General features: G+C 40.4%; 3 protein-coding genes across 4 annotated transcripts; 2 read left to right on the forward strand and 1 right to left on the reverse strand.

The window, feature by feature from the left end:
* The first annotated feature begins 532 nt into the window (after positions 1 to 532).
* Positions 533 to 12,512, forward strand: ctc1 (CTS telomere maintenance complex component 1). Of its 2 annotated transcripts, XM_073813040.1 has the most exons (24): positions 533 to 730; positions 1,048 to 1,211; positions 1,292 to 1,529; positions 1,603 to 1,823; positions 2,141 to 2,267; positions 2,748 to 3,101; positions 3,972 to 4,100; positions 4,307 to 4,530; positions 4,737 to 4,887; positions 4,994 to 5,333; positions 5,798 to 5,912; positions 7,444 to 7,843; positions 7,918 to 8,007; positions 8,085 to 8,201; positions 8,314 to 8,360; positions 8,452 to 8,558; positions 9,912 to 10,077; positions 10,159 to 10,233; positions 10,372 to 10,534; positions 10,626 to 10,684; positions 10,841 to 10,997; positions 11,107 to 11,221; positions 12,062 to 12,171; positions 12,220 to 12,512. In XM_073813040.1, exons 1-23 carry the CDS (start codon positions 689 to 691, stop codon positions 12,166 to 12,168), a joined length of 3,708 nt encoding a protein of 1,235 aa, XP_073669141.1. In that variant the 5' UTR covers positions 533 to 688; the 3' UTR covers positions 12,169 to 12,171; positions 12,220 to 12,512. The 2 variants fall into 2 exon arrangements, with proteins under 2 accessions (XP_073669141.1, XP_065131812.1); XM_065275740.1 differs by having other exon boundaries at positions 12,062 to 12,512.
* A 77-nt stretch (positions 12,513 to 12,589) lies between these two features.
* Positions 12,590 to 24,442, forward strand: tfr2 (transferrin receptor 2). The gene is made up of 18 exons (XM_065275744.2): positions 12,590 to 12,700; positions 14,965 to 15,007; positions 15,476 to 15,698; positions 15,931 to 16,117; positions 16,192 to 16,332; positions 16,481 to 16,589; positions 16,662 to 16,904; positions 16,981 to 17,120; positions 17,296 to 17,477; positions 17,562 to 17,681; positions 21,316 to 21,398; positions 21,606 to 21,669; positions 21,785 to 21,852; positions 22,062 to 22,132; positions 22,219 to 22,303; positions 22,384 to 22,611; positions 22,690 to 22,830; positions 22,993 to 24,442. Exons 2-18 carry the CDS (start codon positions 14,978 to 14,980, stop codon positions 23,233 to 23,235), a joined length of 2,358 nt encoding a protein of 785 aa, XP_065131816.1. The 5' UTR covers positions 12,590 to 12,700; positions 14,965 to 14,977; the 3' UTR covers positions 23,236 to 24,442.
* Positions 24,443 to 24,554: 112 nt separating this feature from the next.
* LOC141281357 (uncharacterized) lies at positions 24,555 to 26,874 on the reverse strand. Its single transcript, XM_073813042.1, has 4 exons — positions 26,724 to 26,874; positions 26,582 to 26,645; positions 25,791 to 25,838; positions 24,555 to 25,668 (listed from the first exon to the last, which is right to left on the reverse strand). Exons 2-4 carry the CDS (start codon positions 26,633 to 26,635, stop codon positions 25,297 to 25,299), a joined length of 474 nt encoding a protein of 157 aa, XP_073669143.1. The 5' UTR covers positions 26,636 to 26,645; positions 26,724 to 26,874; the 3' UTR covers positions 24,555 to 25,296.
* Between the last annotated feature and the right edge of the window lie 1,049 nt (positions 26,875 to 27,923).

Consider the following 27,923-nt stretch of genomic DNA (forward strand, 5'->3'; position numbering starts at 1 on the left):
TTTTGTAACTTGGAAACTGTTTATTTGTCATTGTATCTTATATTTGTTATTACTGCAATAAAAAAACTTTACAACACAATACAATGATTATAGACCATTTTGCAAGATGTAAACAACACTGGTTAAGAAGCACTTCCTGTTTAAGTTTTTTAATACTTAACAAATATTAATATTAATTAATATTAGAACAAAATACAACCAACAGAAAATTTAGAACTGAATCAAAATGTAAAATTAATATGAACTAAAAAAAACTTAGTGTTTTTTACAACAGGAAGTGTTTCTGGACCAGTGTTGTTTACATTTTGCAAAATGGACTATAATGGAGTTAGGTTAAAAAACTTTACTTTTTGTGTTTATGTGTATGAGTTTGCTTGTGTGTAAAAATATCCCCAATACTGTACAATAAAACGTCGTCAAATTTCCTTTTTGACCCCGACAACAGCAACAATAGAGCTTTTTGAATCTTGAGTATGTGTCATTTGTCAACCGCTCCGCGTGGTGGCGTCCTAACGCACAAGATGGACGTCAGTGACGTCACACACGCCCAGTGAAGAAGATGCGCGTTTTTCAGCGCGCGTCTGTTCATCTGTGTTGTGTTTGTATGATCTGAAATAAACACCAGTGTTTATTTTTACATAATATGTTACTCACGGGGAATCGTGTGAGGTGTTGTTGACAAACAGACATGGAGGAGTTTTTAGAGCACTTCAAAGAGCGCACGAGATCGGTACAAAAGTTTATCATCATCTGGCTGCCAGTCTCATACATGCAGTGTTTATATAGTCATATTTACTTGTAGTGTTTATTCTCTTATCGTCTGTGTGTGTGTCAGTCTATTTGTATTTATATATAATAATGTATGTTATACATTTTATATCTAACTAATCTGCCATATAGATTTGTACTGTTCAGTTTATTTACCCAGTATGTGTCTTTCTGTCTGTTTGTTTGTGTCTGTCTGTCTGTCTATATATCCGTCTCTTTCTTTCTTTCTCTGTCCGTCCATCCATCTGCCTATCTCTACCTACCAATTTTGTGTGTCAGGAGCAGCGCTGGTTGTCTGATGTATTTGAAGGTGTGAGACGGCAGCTTTATCCCCTCATCAGCTCATCAATGGGTTTGACTGTGGAGCAGCTGACTCTCGCTGTCCTGTCAAAGGTTCAGAGAGCCGTGGGGTCAGAGGTCACATCTCTACCTGTCAGCTACAGGTCAGCATCTCTCTTTATGGCTATTTTACACCGAGCAGTACGGTTGTGAACACGGCCCTCGTGTGTTTATCTCCTATTAGGTTGCTGTCGCTGTCTGAGTTGACGCATCAGCAGCACACCGCCTGCTGCAGCAGCCTCAGCTGGAGCTCCGCCCACTACAGAGAACAGGCCAGGAAGGCGGAGCGAGCGCTGCCCGATTACAAAGCCCTTCCACGCGACAACATCCTTTTGATCGGATACCTGTGTGATGGGCCGGCCGCAGGGGTGAGCGATGGGGTCTGGTGGGTGAGAGACGCCGGAGGCAGTGTGCCATGTGAGGTGAATAAACACCAAGTGTTTGGGTGGTTTAAACTTTATTTGAGTAGATTAACAGCGGTTTGTGTTGGTGTAGATGTTGAAGTCCTCTCCTCTGTGGCTGGGAAGGTTGATGTTCTTTCCCACATGGAACTACATCCCCCAGAATGCACCTGCAGGAGGAGGGAAAGCTGCGGGCTATTTGGAGCTGATTGACCCTCCGGTCTGTGTGACCCCTGAACCTATGACCTTTGACCCTGGAGGATCCCTGACTGAGGCTATGGGTGTGAAGAGAGCAGCTGAACTTCTGGGGCAGAGGTCTGACTGTTTCTCATCTGTGTGTGTGTGTGTGTGTGTAAGAGCGCGTGGAAGCGTCTCAGCCTGTCATTTACGACAGATGATAGTTTGTCATTGTTCAGTGTGTATGGATACTGAAGACACATTTACAGTAGATAATGAGATTCAAAGGCCTTGACTCAGTGTTTCAGAAGATTTGAATAACAGAAGTTTAAAGCTTGTATAAGTGATGAATCACTGAGTCTATTTAAATCATGTGATATCTTTTCAACTCTTAGAGTAAGGACAGTTTGAATGTTGATTTGTTGTTGTATGATTTGATCTCTCTCTGGCCTCAGGTGTGATGTTCAGGTGTGTGTCAGTGGACAGGTGAGGGCCATCTCTCCTCTGCTGCTGATCTCTGCTAGAAGATTCTTCTGCCTCATTCTCAGCGAGGAAGATTCTTCAGTTCCTGTACTCATCACGGTGAGAGTTATTGTGTGTTTGAAAGCTGATGTTTTAAGGGCATGTGGTCATGTTTCAATTGGCCATTAGTTGTTATTTAAATGGGTCAACAGACTTTTTTCATGTTTAAGTGCTATAATTGGGTCCCCAGTGCTTCTATCAACCTAGAAAATGTGAGAGAGATCAACCCAGTAACTTAGTTACTTCTCAGCAAATTTTATACAATTACCACTTTATTTAACTGAACTACGTCTGACCTAACACAACAGTGTACATCTATTCATCGGGTCTCTCAGTCATTGTGCATGAAACATGAATTCACAATATTCAAATTCAGAATCTCCTTTCTACTCCTCGTTCTACATGATTTGTGGCCTCATTTTCTTAGTTAGATATAAACGACACTGTCTTTAGTACAGAACAAATGATCTGTGATCTCTAGGCTATATCTAATCTAACTAAAGCTTGTCTTCATCCACACATGTTGTGTTTGTCTTTTAGGAGGTCAAACATCAGTACTGGCGGCAGACTGTTTGTGTGGGACAGTATATTTGCATATCTGCAGTGCGGGTGTGTTCGCTGCGAGGGTGGGCGGAGCATTCTGTGCTGTCAGTCACCGCTCAGTCCCGCCTCCATCCACATGTGCAGCTGCATGAGAACACAGAAGATCTAGAGACTCAACTGATGGAGACAGATTCACAGACACACACAGACTCACACTCACCTGAAGCACGCGTGACCTCACACGCACCAGACACATGCATGACCTCAAACTCACCTGACACACACGTGACCTTAGCATCATGCTCTGCCACTCCAGTTAGAACCAAACACTCCACTCTCATCAGCTACAAGGTGAGACGCTTTCTGTCTATCTCAGTTTTTTGTCTTTCTGTTAGCTATAATTGACATTTGTTGTAGTAAAACAGGGATCTTACACTACTCTTCTTCGAGGGCAAGATTTTTATAATGTAAATATGATGTGGGCTAAACCTTTACCCCTATTTTTCTATTATTATATATTTTAGAACTTATTTTGTTTTAGAACTGTAATAGTGAGCTCTTAATTTCTTTTGTTTATAATTTTTTTAAGGTTAACTTTATAAATTATTATATTTCAAGGATTAACAACATATAGTCAGTCTTCTCCTAATGATTAAAATTGCACTTTATGTTTTTTTATATTTTAAAGATATATAGATAAACCGCCTTTTCATTGTGCACTACATTTGGATGCGATTGTCAGAGTTTGCCCCCTAGTGGCAGTCATAAAGAAATTTCAGTTTAATCGTAAATCCAGGTCAACATAGGAGAGAAGTTCATTCCAGCACAAGAGCCTTTAATCTACTAATATATTTATACTTAATAATTTACTCATCAGTAATCAATAGTTTTTAAAGGATTCAAGTGTTACTGATATAGTTAAACAAAAAAGGATGAATAATTTTCACCTTGCACACAGTGTTTTAATTGGAAATACACTGAAATACATCATGTACGGTCAGCGTCTCACATGCGGTGTAGTCATACAAGTTTAAAACTCAAAACTCAAATTGAATCGGATAATTACACCCCTGCAGATGGTTGGCACCCCATGCAGCCTTTTTGCGACTCTTTTTCTGGTTTAAATCAGACAAAACCTTAGTAAATGTAGTAAACCCTATGTGACATTTGACCTGTGCTGTGACCCTGTTGCTGTGGTAATGAACTGTGTTTGATTCACAGGGATTGATCACAAAGGTCTTGAATGCAGAGGCGGGGCTTTATGAGATTGATGGGAAGGTGGGTCTTTGTCTGGCCTATCAGCCGGTTCAGAAATGTGGCGGTGGCCTGAGACCGGGGACGGAGATTCAGGTCAGTGTGATTAGCACCTTTTTGGGCATTTAACGTTTATCTCACAACAATCCTGAACACTCATTTTTACAAACGTTATGTTAAAAATAGCGATATGACCTCAAAGATGACAACTGTGTGTGTGTGTGTGTGTGTGTGTGTGTGTGTGTGTGTGTGTGTGTGTGTTTTTGAACGTCACATGCACTGCTCTCTGTCTTACTCTTCAGCTGCACAACATCCATTTCCTGTATCGCCCGTCCCCATTCGCACCAGATGTGGTTCTGTGTGCGTGTTTGCGCTCCAGTGTTCAGGTTACCGCCTTCAGTCCTCTGAGTTCAGGGTTTGAGACAGCAGGCACACAAAGCTCACTGCAGCGCCACCTGCTGGAGAAGAACCTGGGAGCGTCGCAGTATCTTTGGCTCTGTTATTGTCAGGGCGTCATCAAAGAGAGGTCAGCATTAACACATCTAAATATCGCCCACACATGAGAATCATTTACTTGATCTGATGTCTTTAAAAACTCAAATCATCAAATAAATGTTAGCATAGCAGCAGAACATGGTGACTCCATTTAAACCCAAGAGTGATTATACGCGGCAGTATCAGCCTATATTCATCAAGAGTAAAGCAGTGAAGTGTCTGTGTGTGTGTTGTCAGGTTGTGTCCACGCTGGGTGAGAGAGGAGCGCGTGTGTGTCGTGGCCGGGCGACTGTTGGACTGTGTGTGTGACACTGAACCAAAGACAAACAGAAAGAGAGACATTTACAGAGAGATGCTACAGGAAGCACACCAGTGCCCTGTAACCACGGTAACACACACCAGTACCCTGACATCACAGTAGCGCACACACACACTGTTTATGCAGGCTGTTGTTTTTTGGTAATCCTCTGTCTGTCTGTCTGTCTGTCTGTCAGTATTATGTGTCCTGGCCGTCTGTGGTGTTGTGGTCAGTGAGACAGCTCTGTGATTGGATGAACGGTGAGGTGTGGGCGTCTCTCTCTCTGTCATCTCTTCTGCCACCGGCGGCCACTCACATGACAGGTGTAGAGCTGAACGCGTCGCTGGCATGGTCCGCTGACACCGTCTCTCTCACTAAAGCTCATTCACAGCCGCTTCTGTTAGTGGGAGTTCTGGAGCTGAGCTCGGTCTACGGCACACTGCAGCTCAGAGATCAGACACAAACACTTAACTGTCTGTGTGTAGAGACTGACCAATCAGGAGCCAGAATCACTAACATCAGCACAGCCTGGCTGGGTAAACACAAACACACACACACACACACACACACACACACACACACACACACACACACACACACACACACACACACACACACAGACACAGACACACACACACACACACACACACACACACACACACACACACACACACACACACACACACACATCACTGCTGTGTCTAATGTCAGAAAGGGATTTTTTTTTATAAAATTTGATAATTGTGGATCTATATTCTAATTGTGAAGAATAATTCTGTATCAGTCGAATAACCTGATACACTTCTTAACTTTACTGTAATATAAAGATTTACTGTAATTATAAATGTATTAGTAATCTCTATATTAATGAAATCATGTCACTGTTGCTCTTTTCTAAAAGGTTGAAGAAGCTGTGCATTACTGATTTTACTCTGGTAAAGCTGACAGTAAAGTGAGATAGATTCATCACATTGACTTTAATTTGCATGTTTGTGTTCAGGTTGTCTTGTGTGTTTGCGGCACTGTACTTTAGTAATGGAGAGATTCATGAAGACACATTTTCCCTCCTGGAAACACCTCGACCAGACGAGCTACATTACACACAAACACTGCAGGTAAACGCACACACACTGCATGCTCTATGGTTAAATGACATCACATATTGACCCTTCGCTAAGCCCCGCCCTTCTTAGTTACTGTTGCTAAGCCTGTCAAGCTTTGGTAAGTGTGACATTTGTGAAAATAATCAAATAATAATAAATCAGCTTATCAATAAGTTCTATGAAATTAACACAAGACATTAGCATGACAACTTTGCAATGATAGCATTCTCCCGCTTATATTTTTTAATGCACCAGGCTACTGCTCGCACATCGCTGGTGTAATCTACGCCTTTGATTGGGGTACTCAGGGGTAACGTTAGACCATCCATTAACAAAATGCTAAAATATTTTTGAAAGTATGTCAGTCAGCCTCTGTCTTGCCTTTAATCATCTTATTTTACTTTCAAATACATGCATTATGAACAAAGAAGTTCAAGAACCGTCATTATTACCAATCAATGATGTGCTGAGTTAGCTAGCTAACATTAACGTAGGTGTTTTTGTTAATCCTGTCGACGTTTAGTAAATGAGGTCTTCCACACTGCTTGATCCACAGCTGGTATTTCTCCTCTTGGGTTTTAGGTTTCAGGAAAAGAAAAAATTTCACCAACCCGTCCAAACTTTTAAGATACCTAATATCAGATTAACACAATCCATATGCACAACACTTTTGCATTTGTACCACATCAAAAGCTTGACAGACCTCCCGTGCCTAGTTACGGTTGCTAAACCATGATTGGCCTGTGGTGGTTTTTGGGCCTGGCTTAGTTGAAGGGTCAATTAATTCAATTCAATTTTATTTATATAACGCTTTTCACAATTGGTTATTGTTTGAAAGCAGCTTTACATTAATAGAAGCAGGGGAAACACAGAAAAATCAACAGACAATATAAGTAGCAAAATCCAGCGGCTATGAATAAACTTTACAAGCGAGTGTATTAATAATGTATCGTATACAAGATGATGCTAAGTAAAGCCAAAGTCGGCTGACTTCCGTGGGGTTGAAAAAAACCCCTAGGAGAAAAACCTCAGGGAGGAACAAAAAGTCCTAGGAGGAAAAAAAACCCTTATATCTATATATTTATTGACATTATATATATATTTATATGGGATGTAAAAGGATAAGGAGATGAAACGGGTTCCATTAGAGGTCGTTGGTCAGCCATCGGCTGGGCATCACGTTGAAGGACGGCCAGTAAATCGGTGTGTTGATCTCCACGGCAGCCTTAACTGGGTCTGTTTGTCTCAATGTCCTCGGGGTCGAGGACGAGACAGGGAGAGAGAAACAAAATCCTATTAGCGTCGGGGCCGTTCGCATGTAATGCAAGTGTCACACAGTGTTGTGTTTTAATATATGCTCAGTTCCAGACAGGCTAGCTATTGCGGCATAAGTACATTATCCAGACAAGTTATGTGAATGCTTTGTTCCGTACAAGCTAACTTTCCATAATTAAAGAATGCAACACAATTTTATATTCTCACATTGAAATCTCAGGCTTAACAACATGACATACAGTTACATTATCTGTGTTTGTGTGTTCAGGGTTTATCTTCAGTTCTGTGTCAGTGATCTGATCATAATCAGTCCATCTGCTGCCATGAGCATCAGTCTAATGGAAAAGAAGAGAGATCAGACAGACAGACGAGAAGATGGAGAGACATCAAACAGAAGAGAAGCTGTTAAGAGAGGCAGAGATGATGATGATGATGCTCAGTCAGTGAAACGACCTCTGACCTCGTGTGTGAGTCTGATCTTCAGACTTCAGTCTAAACAGGGTGTGATGTTCAGGAACTCTTCAGTGTCTAACACACGATCACACTCACACAAACTTCAGCTCAGTTTCACGGCCAGGGTCACGAGTCTGGGAGACGTTCAGTGCTGGAACATCGATCCAAAGAACCGGAAGATGCAGGAAAGAGAGACTGATGGACAGAATACAGAGGTCAGATATTTCTGTCTGTGATCTGATGCTGGTCTGATAATGGTGATGTTTTACTGTAGTAATCTGTGTTACAGATGGAAATGCACTTTGTAGATCTTTGTGTTCGCTGGTTCCCTATTCTGCATCCTGGATCTCTTTACAGGTTAATTGCACTTAACACAAAGGTAACACTCACGCACCATCGGCCAATCAGATTGAAGCTTTGAGTTTTTTAAACCATGTTTCTCATTCTGTTTCTCAGGACGTGAGTGTGTTGAAAGCTGAGAGCATTTCAGTGAGAGGCGGAGTCAAACTACTCAGTAACCCCACCCTCCTAATAAACAACCAGTGGAAAATAAACACGCTCACAGACACACAGGTACACAGACATACACACACACACACACACACACACACACACACACACACACACACACACACACACACAGATGTTTATTGTTTGTGAACATTGATGTGTTTTGTGTTATTAGTCAGATGTTCCTGCAGTCATGACGGTATCTGAAGTTCTGCACTCCAGGTACAAATCAATCTTTTAATGTAATTAATTATATAACTGTAGAGTAAACTATACTACACTACACTAACATTGCTTTATTTTGATTTAACAGCTCCGCCCCTGAGATCGTCTCTTTTTATGGCGTTATTTCTCAGCGAATCACTTTACAAGAAGACACAGGAACAAAACCAAGCGTCCAGTCAGTGACTGTGGCTAAAGGTGCGGCCCAGTGTCCTGTATGTCATTTATATTTTAAATTTTAAAAAGAATAGGGTAAAAAAAATATTTTCCACATGCCGTAAATTGTTGTTGTTCTTTTTATGCCCCGTCTGTCTGAAACACATCCTTTTTTATTGTTCTGAAGAGCGCTGTGATTGGCCAAATAACTCAAACGTGTGATGGATATGTTACGCCCCTTATCAAAGCCCAACATGGTGGCGGCAGTAACATGGCTGCAGGGGGCGTAATAATATTATACAGCGCCCTGAAAATAGCCCACTTCAGGCTCTGTGTAATATCATTGCGCCTCCTGCAGTCATGTTACATCAGCAAAGTCCTTGATTATTACGCCAGAACTAGAGTATAGTTCATAAACATATCTGCCTAGAAAATCACAACTTTTAATTTTCCGTCGGTCTTAGTACACGATGAAACTACAGAAGAGTCAAGTTTTAAATAAGAAAAATGTCGAAACTCTTTGATTATTTTATTAGGTGCGATGCTAATGGTCTAATCAGATTCAATGAATTATGCTAAGCTATGCTAAAAGTGCTAGTGCCAGACCCAGAGATCAGCTGAATGGATTCCAAAACAGTAAAAATCTAATGTTTAACTCTACGAGAGCTGGAAAATGACAATGGAAAACATTACATCATAAGACCCCTTTAACAAGTGTCATTACACGCTAGGTGCATCCCAATTCAGGGTCTGGATCCCTGTAAGGCTGCAGTCTCAGAAGTCTGTAAACTGAAATGAAATGATTTATCCTACAGGGGGCGTTGCATCACTTGCTGTTCCTGTTCACTGCACATGTCAGTGGGACACAACAGCTAAGACCTATCAGATTTTTAAAAATAAATATAGAGACTAGATATTTTTTATTTTATTTTAGAAAATACAACACATTGATGCAGAATAAACTACCCAACAGTATATCAAATTTACAAACCCTAGAAATATACAAAAGTAAACGCAACCTGCACAATATTGTTGCAATAATATTAATTGACATCATTTATAATAATAAAACAGTGTCAAGGCAAAATATACAATATTTGCAAATATATAGACTTTTATTTAACTACACTCCTGAATGTTTATTTCAAAATACTCATATGTCACAAGCGAAATTGAATCATGGGATAGCTAAGGCCGTGAAGTATCCATCTATGGAAGGTCATATGATAAAGCTATATAGGGAAAAGTAATAACGTTTTGTCTGAGGTTGTGACAGATTCCTCCTACCACTTCCCCTTGATCCCCATGTGTGGAAGTTTTCCAGATTGATTCATTAAGTGTTTATCATTGTTATGTGATAATATCCTAATCTATATAATGTGTTAATATATCCAGACTCGAGCGTGGAGGAGGGTCTGAAGGTCCGTTTGACGGTTCAGGATCCTGAAGCTTCAGGTCAGATGATTCAGGTCTATGTGGATTTGTCTTGCGGTCCGTACACACCTGGACTTCTGCCGGGAGCGTCGCTTCTACTCAATGACTTTCAGCGCAAAGTCTCCAAGTGAGTCTGTTAGGATTTGATTGATTCATTCATTTCATTGATGATGACTCTTCTGTGGCTCATGAATCTTTGTGTTTTCAGAGCGTGTAACGTGTACTGCCGCTCTCTGCCCATCAGTTGTGTGACCGTTACTGGTCTGGGGTCAGTCGGTTCAGGGTAAGATCTGCTGCTCTTAAGATAAACTCATCTGGACAAAAGCATCTGATCATTGATCTACTATAAACTTTATTTATAGCATTTAATGATCTTACATATATGTTCAGAGTAAAACTGTGTTTCTGATAAATGCTGTAGGTCAGGTGGGTCACAGTCTCCTCCTCCCATGATGCTCCTGGGCGATTGGGCATCAGGTGGGACACAGCAGTGCATTGTGGGTCAGGTTAAAGGTCACGTGGTGTGTGTGTTGTCTCTGAGACTGCAGTGGATGTGTTCTCTGTGTGGCAGTATCTTCAGACAGGTAATGATGTCATCATCATCATCATCATCATGTTTGCTCTATTGAGGATTGTTAAGTGATTGTGTTGATCTTGTGTGTTTTGTCTTTCTAGGGTTCCTGTAGCAGATCATCATGTGATTCTGTCAGTGCTGTGTTTCAGGCTGAGGCTAAGTGAGTTTGACCCTCAGCATTTATTCATGATCAATTATCAATAATTATAATTATTACGGTGGTTTGTCTGTTGTCAGTTTTTGAGTGGTAATATTTTGACTCCTAATGATTGTTTTGTTGTGTGTGTTGTGTATTGTGTGTTGTGTGTGTGTTCAGGGTTGTGGTGGAGGACGGCTCAGGTGAGGCTCAGGTCTGGTTTTCGTCTGACACTATCTGTGATCTGCTGTTGTTGGATGCAGGTCAGTGGGAGGGGCTTCAGAGACATGTCAGGGTCAAAGGTTACGTTAGGGTGTACACACGCGGACACAACATGGTGAGTGTTTGAACTGTAGAAATATATTTACATCAGAAAGATTAATTTCATCTCTTTATTCAACATGTGTTTTTTGTGTGTCTGTGTGTGTTTGTGTGTGTGTGTGCAGATGTGTGATGAAGAGGCTGAGGATTCACTCGTTCAGTATTTGTGCTGTTTGTGCTCCAGTAACACAGTATGTCGACTAATCAGCCTCACCTGCCGACAGCGAGCACAGAGAACAGGTAATAAACACAACAACACAACACTAGATAAGTTTACACACAACCAAATAATCCATTTAATAGCTTCATGTAAACACTTTTATCAATACGATTAAGTCGATCAGATGCAAATTTGGATCGTGTTGAAAGGGGGTGGTGACGGTGTAGTCTGATCTGTGATTTGATCATCAGGAGAAAACGCACAAATCGTAGTATTTTCTCAATCAGATGCAAAAATATCTTGTGCACATGAGCAGAACAATTTTGGGTCTTATATTTACATTTTATTTACGTCTCACATGATTCATGTCACAGAAACATGCAATTGCAAGGTAATGGAAACGCACATTATTAAGGTATTAGGGTCACATGATGTACATTCATGTCTTTCATAACATTACATAAAGAAATAAAAAAGTGTTTAAAAGTGTGTTTTCATTGCCTATATCTGAAAACTTCTTAAGAACAACTTAACTTTGAGTTTGTACATTTATCCAGCGATAAAGCATCAACTTGACCAGATATGCTGTGCGCTGCGTTGCCAAGTCCTCTGCTTTTTCAAGTTCAGATTTGGGCTACTTTTAAACGGTGTAGCGAATTTTTTTTTCTGCAGGTTAAAGATGAAAGGATTTTGTTTATTAGTTATTGGTATTTGGGCTGTAAATAATTATTGGGATGCTTTTGGCTAGTTTTGAATGTCCATTGGGCTGATTTTGATATGTGAATCTGGCAACCCTGGGTGTGCACTTGTGCAGACGTTTGGTTCAGATTCTATATAATGTACATGAAAACAAACAAGTGTGTGTGTGTGTGTGTGTGTGTGTGTGTGTGTGTGTGTGTGTGTCTGTCTTTGTGTTTCAGGAAAATCTCAGCTGAGGAAAGTCTGTCGAGGACTCACTGAATTTATCAGCAAATTCCCACCAGCTCTTCAACTACACTGCCTTCAGATACACACAGACTCACACTGACAGACACACACTGATACACACAGACACACACACACACACACACACACACACACACACACTGATACACACAAATAATGAGACCCACTCAGTGCTGTACTTTAAAGGTTAAATGCTTATTTAAATAGATTTACTGTGTGTCAAATATAAAGTCGATCATGACTCTTGTTTGTGTAAAAAGCTTTTAATAGTGTTTGAAAGAGATTTTTTGCTTCTGAGGTTTTTGCACATGTAAATAGTTTGAATTGTTTCTGATAAAAAAATCACTGTGAGTCGAATTTTATGAAAAGCAATTTTTCTAAATTGTTTTAATTTTTTAGACTGAAATAAAGTGAAATTTGTTCTCATTTAAGGTTTCATTCGGGTTTCACTTCTCTTTAAAGTCTTTATAGTAGTTCAGAGTTTCAAGTCTAACCTCACTGACCAATAACAGATTAGGATTACGTGCATGGGGTGGAGCCGGTTAACATTTTGTCTTCAGAGGGGCGGGGCTTACAGAGAGGCCATTGAACACAGACAGCCGTAGGACCGGGAGGTATGTCACAAATATGAATATTAATTTAAATCACATCGGTGTCTTTTCATATAATACAAGTTTAAATATAAGAGTGTTTTATTCATGAAATGCTTTATAAAAAGTTACTGATGATGTCATAGTTGTGTTTAGTTTGTGTAATTACTGAATATGAGGCCACACTGTAATGTCTGATAACAACATGGTTTTATGATTTAGTTTAGTAATTACAGTTGTGTTTTTCTTGTAGATCTGATATCTTGTTAGATCTTTCACATTGCCTGAAGTCATTGTGTGGTTCTGTAGTGTCAGATTTTTCTCTTATTTCTGTCAGTTTTGTATATGTTTTTTTTATATATAAATTACATTTATATTTCATTTATATTTCATAGGTTTAGCAGAATGTTCTCAATTTTAGTGGCTCAAATACGCACATTTCTTTCTTGTGTGCATGTGTGTGTGTGTGTGTGTGTTGTACATCAGTGATGTGTAAGTGTTCACCATGTGTCCTTGACTGTGTGTGTTTGTACACTGGAGAAATCAATACTTTCAGCTAAAGAGTAAATAACCCTTCAAATAGACGATGACAAAACTCTTGTAGGACTTTTTGAATAAAGTCAAATCTTCATAAAATATAGAATAGAAATGCACACATTAGAAATAGAATTATTTACTTGCTGTCATGTTGTGTTAAACCTGTAGTAGTTTAATTTTTCAGTTGAATATCTTTACGCGTGTCTCGATATATCCAGAGGAACAGAAACACATCCTAACAGTCACTCATTTAAAGACTAAAATGAAATAATAACAGAAATCCTTTACTCTTTCCTTTATTAAAGTGAAAAATCCCATTAATGCGTTCACCAAACAGGGCTGAACAGATGTGAAGTGGATTAAAAAACATCCAGTGAGGTTTAGTTTTTTTCAAGATGAAGAATGAAAAATAAAAACCAAACATTTACAGCCAAAAATCAACATTTACTCTGATTTGAGTTGTTTCAGACCTGTTTTTTTTTACTGAACATAGAGATGGATATTTGTAATCAAGTGGAAGCAGGAGCACCATTGACTTCCATTAGTATGGAAAAATACAATTGAAAGTCCATGCTGCTTAAAAACGGTCTGGTTAGAAACACCGCACAAAATATCTTTGTGTTTATCAGAACAGTTTTCAACGGATTGGAATAACAACTGCTTGAGTAAATAATGACAGAATTAAAATTTTGGGTGAACTATCCCTTTAAGAATGACACAAAGCATTATTTACATCTGTTCTTTAGGTCAAATAAATGATTAGTGGGTTCAAGTTATCAACTAGTCTGACAAACACTATTTTCTGTTCATGTTAACTTTATAAAACAGGATGTTGTGGAATTCCTTCAGTAAAAATGTTTTGAATGTCTTGTAAACGTTAGTCTGTGTAAGTCGTGTGACCGTTTTGCAAAAAGATTTATTCTAGGTTTGGTGTCATACAAAATGAATCCTCAAAGAAATATAGTGAATTTCTAAATGCATGTATCTGCTGTAAGTTTTAGACTAGTACACCAGCATTCACTCTAAAGCTCATAATCATAGGGGAACCATTTATAGTGCTATATAGCACATGTAAAGCACCTATTAAGAGAACCATCCAAGGGTGATATAAAACCCCTATATAACACCAGATATGGTTCTATGTAGCACAATATATGGTTCTACACAGGTACTAGATATGTGCTATAGAGCACTTTAAACAGGTAGTGGACCACTTTTAGTGTTATTTAGCACAGTTTGTTTTTAGAGTGTAAACAAATCTGTCAAATCCTGTTCTTTAAATGGACTCCTAGGGAATTTAGACTTGAAATATTATCAGCTTTTATTTGACCTTGCTGGTGTAGCAAATGAGCTGCAATAATGTAACACAATCATTGTTTTGACACACATTGTTTAATAGCAGTTAGGTCTTCACATGCTTTGTGTTGTGTCGTTCTCAGTGTTTTAGGGTGTATCTGTGTGTTTTCTCCACTTTATCTCTGACACTGGCATTAAGAGATAGAGAGAGAGAGAGAGAGAGAGAGAGAGAGAGAGAGAGAGAGAGAGAGACACCAGCTGTGTCATCAGTGCTGGGATTAATGAGAAATGAGCTCAAACTCAATGATGTTGCATCAGATTTGTTGACACTATTGATCCAGAGAAACATGATGGGAATTTCTGACATGACAAAATCATTAAGGGAAATGTTTATTGTTTGGTATATCAGTGTAGATTTGTGTGCCAGTAATGAAGGTTTAATGTCTTCATCACAGCTGTTAGAGAAGGATGGATTCTGTCATGGGACTCATGACTCAGGTAAGAGATTCTCTCACTAACTCATTCTCTTACTCACTCTCACAAACTTTTACTCACTCTCACAAATGCACACTATCTCACTCTTACTCACTCACTTAATGAGTCACTCTCACAAACTCACACTATCTCACTCTTACTCACTCACTCTTACAAACTCACACTATCTCACTCTTACTCACCTCACAAACTCTCACTCTCACAAACTCTCACAAATGCACACTATCTCACTGACTCACTCACTGTGTCACATTCACTCACACTTTTACTCACTCTCACTTAGTCACTCTTACTTTCATTCACACTATGAGTCACTCTCAATCACTCACTCACTTTCACTCACACTATCTTGCTCACTTACTCACACTAACTCACTTTCACTCATTCAGTGAGTCACTTACTCTCACTTACTCACTCAGGTTTTTTCTTTACTGTGTGTTGAATTGACTCATGAGTTTCTGTGTGAAACAGACACCAGTGGGCGAAGCTCAAACTAATGAAGGGGTGGATGATGGAGGCGGGGTCAGACATCGAGTCAGTCATGTTGAAATGAAACTGGTCCAGCTGGAGTCAGAGGACGGCTCACAGGCGCCATTAAACAGTGATGTTACAGCACTGAGGATCCATCAGCAGATGGACCGCAGGAAAGCAGTGTTCTACCTCATTCTCATCGGCCTGTTTATATTCAGCACAGGTACACGCAGCTTACAATCGGCATGTGTACATTACAGTGTATCAAAATGTTCTGTTTGCATGTTTCTATTTCATATTGATATGTCATTTCAGTTCATTTTATCATGTCTTAGGTAACGCCACTTGGGGGTTTAGTGTCTAATAGTATTTCATTGTTTTCAAATAGAAGTATGCAGAGTAAGCAGTACATTTGTATTCAAGCCATGTCTTTAGGGTTTGGTTTTCTCACTTAGCGTTCCTGCTGGGTTACGTGACGTTCCGTAGAATGTGCCGTATATGCAGGGAAGAGGGAGATCTGATTCCTCTGAGTGACACCACCGGATCGGATCACGTGCCTGAGGAGACGGTGATGTACATGTCAGAGCTTAGGGAGATGCTGAAGAAATATCTGATCGAGGACAAAATAGAGAACACGCTCAGGTAAAACATCAACCTGTGACTTCAGTTTGAGTCCTGAAAGCTGTTGATGTCAAAGTTGATTGTAATGTTTTCAGGCGAGTGAGCAGAACGTCTCATCCTCCGGGATCCTCTGAAGGAAACGCTATAGCGAGAGAAATACTGCAGAATCTTCAGAAGCTCCGGATGGACCACACCTGGACAGACTCGCATTACGCCACTCTCCAGTTTCCCTCCAGGTGATTGTGTGCATCTAATTTATTTGTGCGTTCGGCCAAAGCATCATTTTATCAATGTGAGTGTTGATGACCCATGAATGTGCAACTGTCCAAAGCAAAATAATACAATTAAAACAACTGCTCTGTGTTTGTGTACGTTTGTGTGTAGGACACAGAAGAACACTCTCTGGTTGGTGGATTCTGAGGAGGAGGAGCTAGAGGAGATTTCTTTAGACAACGATGGTTACTGTGCCTACAGTGCCACAGGAACAGCCACGGTATGGTTGACTTCCCATTTGATATAGCTAACACGTTCATACACCAATAAACATGCATGTGTTTATGTGCAGGGAGGGGTCGTGTACGTGAACTATGCCCGGCGTGAGGACTTCGATCAGTTGCAAGCTCTCGGCATCTCCGTCAACGGCTCCATCGCCATAGCGAGGGTGGGAGGGGGTGTAAGCTTTGCTGAGAAAGTGTGGTACGCCCAGCAGGCAGGGCACGTCGGTGTTCTCATCTACCCCGACCCTGCGGACGTCCCTCAGGATCCACGACGACTTGGACTCCATAGCAACGCTGTCATCTCCGAACACGTGCGTTACGTTACGTTAACACGCTGCCGTGTTCGTTCTTGCTCATAGTCACTGTGTTTATTTCCCGTCACTACAGGTGCATCTGGGATCTGGCGATCCATTCACACCTGGATTTCCTTCCTTTAACCACACCCAGTTCCCGTCCACCCAATCCTCTGGCCTGCCAATCATTTTAGCTCAGCCAATCAGCGCAAACGTTGCATCCAAACTGTTAAGGTCTGTTTTTCCTTCTGCACAAATAAACTTCATTAAAGTGAGTATAATGTAAGCATGTCCAAGTCAAATTTCACTTTTTTTATTAGTAAATAAAAATATTTTTGGTGATTAATATTGGTGAGGATGATGCAAAGAACATCAATGCCTCTGTAAACTTATTCAGTCTTTCTCTCAGTCAGTTATCAGGTGTGGATTGCCCGCGCGGATGGCAGGGCCGTTTGCCGTACGTTCAGTGTGTGTTGGGTCCAGGCTTCACAGGACCGGGTGGGCACAGGGTAAAGATGGGCGTATTTAACACCATGAAACCGGTGCTGCTCAACAACATCTTCGCATCTATAGAAGGCAAACTGGAACCCGGTTAGACTTGAAGATCTGTTAATCTGTATCTGAGATTATATGAACAGTGGATGAACACTGGTTAATTTCTGATGTTTTTCTCAGATCATTATATCATCATAGGAGCTCAGAGGGATTCTTGGGGTCCAGGAGCTGTAAAGTCTGGAGTGGGTACAGCAATCCTGATGGAACTAGCTAGAACCTTTAGTACAATGGTGGAGAATGGTAAACACACACACACATATATTTATATATGTATATTTATGTAGTGATTTTGACATGGGCACCAATTGGGTTTATGCCATACCCAGGACACTAGAGGTGAGTTTCACCTTGAGCGTGCGGGTGTGTGTGTGTGTCAGATGACTCCTCCCTGCTTTACCTCGGGCACCAGCCCGGAAAGGAACTTCACCTTAACAGTATAAAAATCATATAGATGGATCATTCAACAAACAAGAAAATATGTAAATTGGAGGGATATTGTCATTTAATTAATCAAACTTGTGGAACCTTTAACTGCATTATCAACACAAGGGAGACAACGTGGAATTGGAATTCATTAACAAAAGATAACAAATGAGCAGTCCGGTCGTGGCACGTCTGTCATGGGTCAGGCTTTTCCACACTGCAAATGGGAAAGAATCAGGTTTAGTTCAACAACCTTGAGCTCCCGGAGCTGGTGCAGGAGGTCCTTAACAATCTGTAACACGCAGATGAAGGTCCCTTGAAGTTAAGGTTTGTTCTTCTGAGCTTCACCTTATTTCAGACGTCGGTTATTGCCTTTCTGGATGAGAAGCTCGAAACGTGGTGTGATCCGCTTAGTCTCTGGACACACAGGCCAGAAACTCAGAACTTGTGATCTGCTCTTAACTCCTACCAACTTAAGGCCAATCTGTTTCAGTCTCTGTTATGAGATGCAGAATGATAAGCTGTAAAATGTCTCAGGGAGATTTTTCAGAAACTTCTTGGTTCTTGGTTACCTGTCTCCCAACACAGGACCAGAGACTCAGAATCATGGCGTTACTGTTATTGTCTGAGGGAGATGCAGAACTCGGTGGTTTCTTTTGTTACAAGCTCTGGGGTAGACGCAGAACTTGGGGTTTTCTTCTGTTATAATGTCTGGGCAAACTCAGAACTTGGGGGTTTCTCTTGTTACAATCTCTGGGGGAGACGCAGAAATTGGGGGTTTCTCTTGTTACAATGTCTGGGGAGACTCAGAACTTGGGGGTTTCTCTTGTTACAATCTCTGGGGGAGATGCAGAACTTGGGGGTTTCTCTTGTTACAATGTCTGGGGAGACTCAGAACTTGGGGGTTTCTATTGTTACAATCTCTAGGGGAGACTCAGAACTTGGGGGTTTCTCTTGTTACAATGTCTGGGGAGACTCGGAACTTGGGGGTTTCTCTTGTTACAATGTCTGGGCAGACTCAGAACTTGGGGGTTTCTCTTGTTACAATCTCTGGGGGAGACGCAGAAATTGGGGGTTTCTCTTGTTACAATGTCTGGGGAGACTCGGAACTTGGGGGTTTCTCTTGTTACAATGTCTGGGGAGACTCGGAACTTGGGGGTTTCTCTTGTTACAATGTCTGGGCAGACTCAGAACTTGGGGGTTTCTCTTGTTACAATCTCTGGGGGAGACGCAGAAATTGGGGGTTTCTCTTGTTACAATGTCTGGGGAGACTCAGAACTTGGGGGTTTCTCTTGTTACAATCTCTGGGGGAGATGCAGAACTTGGGGGTTTCTCTTGTTACAATGTCTGGGGAGACTCAGAACTTGGGGGTTTCTATTGTTACAATCTCTAGGGGAGACTCAGAACTTGGGGGTTTCTCTTGTTACAATGTCTGGGCAGACTCGGAACTTGGGGGTTTCTCTTGTTACAATGTCTGGGCAGACTCAGAACTTGGGGGTTTCTCTTGTTACAATCTCTGGGGGAGACTCAGAACTTGGGGGTTTCTTCTGTTACAATCTCTGCGTGAGAGACTCAGAACTTGGGGGTTTCTCTTGTTACAATCTCTGGGGGAGACTCAGAACTTGGGGGTTTCTTCTGTTACAATCTCTGGGGAGACTCAGAACTTGGGGATTTCTTTTGTTACAATCTCTGGGGTAGACTCAGAACTTGGGGATTTCTCTTGTTACAATGTCTGGGGAGACTCAGAACTTGTGGGTTTCTCTTGCTACAATCTCTGGGGTAGACTCAGAACTTGGGGATTTCTCTTGTTACAATCTCTGGGGGAGACTCAGAACTTGGGGATTTCTCTTGTTACAATCTCTGGGGTAGACTCAGAACTTGGGGATTTCTCTTGTTACAATCTCTGGGGGAGACTCAGAACTTGGGGATTTCTCTTGTTACAATCTCTGGGGTAGACTCAGAACTTGGGGATTTCTCTTGTTACAATGTCTGGGGAGACTCAGAACTTGGGGGTTTCTCTTGTTACAATCTCTGAGGGAGATGCAGAACTTGGTGGTTTCTTTTGTTACAAGCTCTGGGGTAGACGCAGAACTTGGGGTTTTCTCTTGTTACAATGTCTGGGGAGACTCGGAACTTGGGGGTTTCTCTTGTTACAATGTCTGGGGAGACTCGGAACTTGGGGGTTTCTCTTGTTACAATGTCTGGGCAGACTCAGAACTTGGGGGTTTCTCTTGTTACAATCTCTGGGGGAGACGCAGAACTTGGGGGTTTCTCTTGTTACAATGTCTGGGGAGACTCAGAACTTGGGGGTTTCTCTTGTTACAATCTCTGGGGGAGACGCAGAAAATTGGGTTTTCTTCTGTTACAATGTCTGGGGAGACTCAGAACTTGGGGGTTTCTATTGTTACAATCTCTAGGGGAGACTCAGAACTTGGGGGTTTCTCTTGTTACAATGTCTGGGCAGACTCAGAACTTGGGGGTTTCTCTTGTTACAATGTCTGGGCAGACTCAGAACTTGGGGGTTTCTCTTGTTACAATCTCTGGGGGAGACTCAGAACTTGGGGGTTTCTTCTGTTACAATCTCTGGGGAAGACTCAGAACTTGGGGGTTTCTCTTGTTACAATCTCTGGGGGAGACTCAGAACTTGGGGGTTTCTTCTGTTACAATCTCTGCGTGAGAGACTCAGAACTTGGGGGGTTCTCTTGTTACAATCTCTGGGGGAGACTCCAAACTTGGGGGTTTCTTCTGTTACAATCTCTGCGTGAGAGACTCAGAACTTGGGGGTTTCTCTTGTTACAATGTCTGGGCAGACTCAGAACTTGGGGGTTTCTCTTGTTACAATCTCTGGGGGAGACTCAGAACTTGGGGGTTTCTTCTGTTACAATCTCTGGGGAAGACTCAGAACTTGGGGGTTTCTCTTGTTACAATCTCTGGGGGAGACTCAGAACTTGGGGGTTTCTTCTGTTACAATCTCTGCGTGAGAGACTCGGAACTTGGGGGGTTCTCTTGTTACAATCTCTGGGGGAGACTCAGAACTTGGGGGTTTCTTCTGTTACAATCTCTGCGTGAGAGACTCAGAACTTGGGGGTTTCTCTTGTTACAATCTCTGGGGGAGACTCAGAACTTGGAGGTTTCTTCTGTTACAATCTCTGGGGAGACTCAGAACTTGGGGGTTTCTCTTGTTACGGTGTCTGGGGAGACTCAGAACTTGGGGGTTTCTCTTGTTACAATCTCTAGGGGAAACTCAGAACATGAGTTGGGGGCAGTTGTGGGGGGGGCTAAAATGCTTGTTATCTGCTGTTGCTACAGCGTACTATGTGTAGTCCTCTGCTGGTTTGCTTTAGTTAACCATGGACATCGAGTGATGATCCAACTATCATTATTTAACAGATGAGAGATGATTCATTGTTGTTTTTATGATTGAACTTCATGTATAATCACACATCCACAGGGTTTTCTCCCAGACGCAGTCTGCTTTTTGTCAGCTGGGATGGAGGAGAGTTTGGAAATGTTGGCGCCACCGAGTGGCTTGAGGTCAGTACTACACTTAACTATTCACATGAATCATCTGTATTATACAGACTTACATCATTAAAAACTCAACAAAATTACTTTGACTCTGTCTATGTACAAACATCTTTTATAAACCCACAGATAGACATGAACTTGTGATAGTGTGAAATGTTGTCTAGTAAACCCTGTGTGTTGTTATTCTGTGTAAAAAAATCCCTGTGTTATCAGGGTTATCTGACCATGCTGCATCTGAAAGCTGTGGCGTATTTCAGTCTGGATCAAGCCATCCTGGGTAAATGAATGCACACACACACATTTTGTGGGTACATGATAATTACCAGGTACACAAACACACACAAACAAAATGAATAACTGAATAACTAAAGTGTGTGTGTTTCGTTGTTTAGGTGATGATAATCTTTCTGTCTACACGAGTCCTCTGTTAGCTAATCTCATCGAAGGAGCCATTAAACAAGTTTGTGTTTTTATTAAACAGCTTTTTGTGTCTGTGTGTGTGTTTAGATGATCACTGAAGGGTTGATAAGGATCCTAAAACATCATAATATAAACATTCATATGATTTTTTTATGGCACAATCACACATGCTCTGGTGTGAAGAGTTTGAGAAGCTCAGGTTTGTGATGGTTCAGTCTGGTTCTGATGCTTTGAGTCTGTGGGTTTTAGGTCGAACATCCCAAACACACGGGTCAGTCCATTCTCTCTCTTGTCCAGCGTCAGGGAGGCTGGAGAAACATGTGAGTTATTAAAACACTTCACTGAATCTTCTTCAGGCCTGTCTGTTTATTTTATTCTTTATTTTTTACTCTGTTGTTTGTAACAGAGTGAAGCCGTTGTATTTGAACAGTGGTGCGTACAGCTTTACAGCATTTGGAGGAGTTCCTGCGATGCAGCTGCATTTCACCGAGGTAAATAACACTAACCTATATCACATGAAGTGCTATTGGGAACTAGAAGGTTGTGAGTGTAACTGTGTGTGTGTGTTCAGGACGCTCGTGTGTATCCGTTTGTCAACACTCGTCTGGACAGTGTAGGTCGTCTGCAGGAGCTTCTGCAGGGTCGTCTGTGCGCTGTGGGTCGAGCTGTAGCTGAACTCATAGGCCTGATGGCTCTCAAACTGTCACATGATCACATTCTTCCACTGGACGTCACCTGCTACAGCAGTGCAGCTCAACAACTGAGCTCTAGACTGAGTATACACACTACACAACTGCAGGTAACACACACACACTCATACACGCTATACACTGATACACACACACGCACACTCATGTAGTCTGTGCCTCTCTGTCAGTCGAGGGGTTTGTCTCCTCAGTGGATTTTCAGTGCGAGAGGAGATTACAGCCGCGCAGCTAAAAGTCTTTTGGATGCTATAAAGAACAGTGATGTTCAGGATGAGAGACTGGCCAGACTCTACAACACACGCATCATGAGGGTGAATATTAATTAAGTTAGTTGAATATTAATTAAGTTAATTAAGCTCTCATCCAGCACACGAGTCAGATAGACTCATTATAAATCAGCTGAGCGGAGAATAGATGACTTGTGTTGACCAGAGCCATCATTTGATCTGAAGCTAAACGTTTGATGTTTACAGGTGGAATATTACTTCCTGTCCCAGTACATGTCAGTGGTGGAGACGCCGTTCCGTCACGTGTTTCACGGGCGTGGCGATCACACACTGAGCGCGCTGGACGAGCATCTGTCTCTCCTGCGCTCCGAGCCACATCTATTCGACGAGGTCCGGTTCAAACGCCAGCTGGCTCTCTTTACCTGGACACTGCAGGGTGCCGCTAACGCTCTCAGCGGTGATGTGTGGAACATAGACAACCCTCTTTAGTGCTCCAGAACCACACAGACTCCTTACCAAACCGTTCCTTTATCCAGCCCAACATCAGTCGACCGGTTAAGCCCTGGATAACTGTAGAGCGTCAGTGTTGAAGGTCAGGATAAATCGAGTCTGTTTACATTCAGACCTCCACGCTCCCCTAACCAGGCACAAAACATCAAGCCAATTATTTAATCACAACACAGTAGTTTCATGATACGTGTTGTGTGTGTTATCTGAGCAGAGACACCGTCTCAACCCTTCAGATGAAATGATGCTCAAGACACAAACGAATCCTCTTTTATTGATTCAGGTTAGGGTTGAATCAGTTTGTGATTCACAAGAGAAGCGTGCATGTGTTTATTCTGCTGCAGTTTCTGTCTGTAAACTAATATGAATCCTATAGGCAGGGGCTGTGTGTTATATTTGAGGAGAACGTGAGCAATTCTTCTAGCTGAGAAAACTCAAAATCGTTACATTTATAAATATGTCACAACAACGTCTGGTCAAATACGAAGGGAATCTCATGAATCGCAGTTTAGTTATAGATGGGGAGACAAATTTCAATGAGCTATTTTTTTTCTCATGCTTGCAGAGAATGGTTAACCAAAACTAAGTTACTGGGTTGATTTTTTTCACATTTTCTAGATTGGTAAAAGCACTGGGGACCCAATTATAGCACTTAAACATTGAAAAGACACATTTTCATGATCTGTCCCCTTTAATATGTCTCTGTTGCCCTCGAGTTACAACTCAGTGAGGCAGATATCACACAAGCATGTACAACAGATATCATATTTTCATAAATTATTGCGCTTTCAACAGATTCTGTCATTTTCATTTTTTTTTGTAAACATTTGTGTCATGCCTGGTTAGGAAGTGTGTGTGTGTGTTTTAATGATAAGATTTTTCCACAGCTGGTGATGTAAAGTGCACTGAACGTCTCTTCATTCATTGTTAATTGACCGTTATAATTGAGACTTGATTGTTTAGTGAAATTGAGAGTTTGTTAATGTGAGCAGTGATTCTTATAATTATGACCGTCATACTGTCGTCCAATCAGAAAGCAGCATCTGCTATCAATCAGCTCTATGACATCATAGAAGATGATGTCAGGTCAGGTCAGCTCTCGTCTACCTGTTAAATGTTCAAAATGCTGATGGATGTTTATTTGATATTTATGGTGCATTTTAATAAAACAAAAGAGTAATAAACGTCATTTGCCTCCCATTTCATTGTAATTTTGATTTCAAAACAAAACAAATGTAATGACATTTGAATTCAAAACAGTAAATACATAAAAACAGCATTTTCTTTTGTTTGACATCTAAAATATCAGGAACACTGACCCTAAAATAAAACAAAATCTGAATTACTTAAAGTGAAAAACTAAAAGTAATTATAAACTTAACCACAAATGAAATGTATTAATAGATATAATAATGATCGAATTAAAAACATTTATAATAGTCTTTAAGTTTTTACATACTTTGCATTTACATTTTATTTAATTAAAATATACTGAAATAAAGAGTTAAATGTTGAAATAAAAAGTTAAATGCGGTTTTAGTTTAAGTTTTGAAGCAATAACAATAATGATGTTAACACACATTGATATTTAACCAAATATTAATATAAGCATCATCATAATTCAGGTCAGATCTAATTCATGAGATGAGTAAGAATTAAATCTTAATGTTCTTCATCTACAAGAGAAATATACATTTTTGATTTGGTTGTATTTTGAATGCGCTGTTTGAAACACAGAAGTCTTGATGATGATGTCTTTCTGTAAAAGCTCCGCCCACCATGATCTCATATAGTGTGTGTGTGTGTGTGTGTGTGTGTGTGTGTGTGCGTGTGTGTGTGTGTGTGTGCTTGCGTGTGTGTTAATTGTGTAGAATCAGAGTTATAGAAGCTTGTGTGTTTATTGATTTAAGTTTACTGTAGTAAATCATATGAAGGTGCTTGACTTTATTGTAAAGTTTTAAAGAAGTGAGATAATGATGGTGTGATTGACTAATCTCAGATCTGTCATTAAAGGCTGTCAGTGCTTCTTCATCTCTGTCTGTTTCATATCTGCTCTCCTTCACTCTTGCTGCCCTCTTCTGGGTTTTCTTCATCACTGTTGTCCTCCTCATCCTCTTTTTTGTTTTTACCTTTCTTCTCTTTTCCATCCTCACTCTCCCCATCACCATTTTTCTCCTCCTCTTCACTCTCTTCATCATCCTCTTCCTCGTCTTCTTCTCCCCCTTCCTCCTCTTCATCTTCTTTTTTTCCCTCGTGTTCTTCACCACCTTCTTTTTCATTTTCCTTTTCTTCTTTCACTTCTTCTTCTTCCTCTTCTTCATCTTCTTCCTCTTCTTCATCGCCTTCTTCTTCCTCCTCTTCATCTCCTCCTTCATGTGATTTCTTATTTTCATAGCTGTCTCCCTCTGAGTCGCTCTGAAAACACACAAAATGAGAAAGTCTCAAGATTATCTGCATGTTATTGCACTTGTTTTGTTATAGTTGTAAATATGTGTGTGTGTGTGTGTGTGTGTGTGTGTGTGTGTGTGTGTTTGTACCCCTTCATCCTCTGGACTGTCTGATCGGGCTACACGTCTTCGCTGCATCTGTTTATTTGTACATAACAGAATGATAAAAACACAATCAGTTGTGACTCCATATTCTGTAAATCTGAGACACATTTATGACAGTAAATACACAAATATACAAACATACAATACTGATCAAAATCATCCTGAGTGGAAGATCACTGTATTTTTGAAGATTATTTTTAAGATTATTATTTTCTGTGATGTTGATACAGTAATATTATTTTTCTCTCAGTGGAAAGAGTTCACATTGAAGTATTGAGAGGTGTAAGAGGAAATGTGGTGGTTTTTAGGGAAATTATTTACACATCAGTATCACATAAATCATTCTCATCTGTATGACCGCAAGTCTGTTTTAAGCCAATCAGAGGAGTGCTTTCTGTCTGCCTGTCTGTCTGTCAAATGCTGCTTTGCTGTTGTTGTGTTTGTCATTTTACATTTAAGCATTTACCAGACCCTTTAATACAAAACGACTTAAAAAAGTGAGAAAACCAAACTACATTACATACATTAATAACATAGAGCTTAGGAAAAAAAATAATATGCATTAATTTCTGTGCTTTGTTGTTCATATCAATAACATTCATTTAAACAGGGTTTCTTAATAAGATAAAGTGTTAGTGATTAAAGATGAGATTCACATCGTAGCTTGAATTTAAAACAGACCAAATAAAATAATTAAAATAGTTGTGACATTAGATTTTACACTCCAGATCTACGAGGATTTTTAGGATTTGTTTTTGAATAATTATTTTACTCACGGGCAGCGCGAGACCCAAAGCCACGAGACACAAAAGCAGCGCGAGAATCTTCATCTTATATTCACTGCAAGAGAAATGACAGAATTAAAATGTCTCTGTCGATTAAATCAAGTATTTACAGTAATTATGAAGTTGTTCTTACCTGCTGTTGTGTTTCTGTTATAAAATAGCGAGCAGCGGGTGAATTTAAACTCTCACTACAGCGCGCGCAACCAATAAGAGCGCACGCGGGGGCGCGGACGAGACGGTGCGTGTCTTCAATAAAACCTCGAGCCACTATAAAGATTTGTGTGTGCGCGTGCGTGTGTGTTAATGAGACAGGACAAGGATATGGATCTGAAGTTTTTTAATTATTATAGTTTTAAATAGACATTTTAATTTCCCCTGTAATACAATCACAGTGTTTTTAAAGCAGATTTTGGAATGTTGTGGACGGATTTATTTGAGAATGAATAGTGAGGGCAGATTCAGACATTTCCAGATGTTAACCCTAACACACACACACACACACACACACACACACACACACACACACACACACACACACACACACACACACACACACACACACACACACACACACACACACTATGGATGTTACACTGATGATGTCATATAGGAGACATTCAGACAGGAAACTGTAAAAATGTTTCGTAACCCTGCAACTTAATTAAACACTTTATAGTTTTGTTCAAAGTGTTCATGATTTTCTCTTTATTTAATCAAGAATTTTATTTAGATTTTGTCTTTTTTTTAAGCAAATGCAGTACAGCTTCTCTAGGAAGAAAATAATCTGTATATAAGATGTTTTGTATACTGTGCATATAGATTATAGTGGATTATATAATCACTCTGAAACTGACACATTTTATTTACATTTATTCATTTAGCAGACATATTTTGAAGCAATTCTTAAATAAGAGAAATGTTAACATTTTGTCCCAAGAACCAATTAATTAATTTATGACGTTGTTATGATGTGAAATTAATACTTTTGTTTTTATGCGAGGAAACAATCCAGAAGAACAGAGAGAGAGAGAGCTTTTAGGGTAACTCGACTGTATGATGGGTGGGATGTCTTGAATTACCCTGAAATATTTATTTAGTTTTTTACATTTACTCAAATACCAATGGTGAGTTTATATTCAATGTGTTTAGTCACATATTAACACATTAAATCAATATGTCCAAATGCAACAAAGATTGTTTACGAATTGCTTTTAAAAATGACTTTACCACAATACATAGTCTCCAATTTAACCCTCATATAATAATTTCAGATCCTCAGTGTGAAATCTGTTGTTTCAAAGTTTACCTACCTAACCAACCATAACCACACCTT

This window comes from Paramisgurnus dabryanus, chromosome 21, assembly GCF_030506205.2.
Source record: "Paramisgurnus dabryanus chromosome 21, PD_genome_1.1, whole genome shotgun sequence".
Lineage (NCBI taxonomy): Eukaryota > Metazoa > Chordata > Actinopteri > Cypriniformes > Cobitidae > Paramisgurnus > Paramisgurnus dabryanus.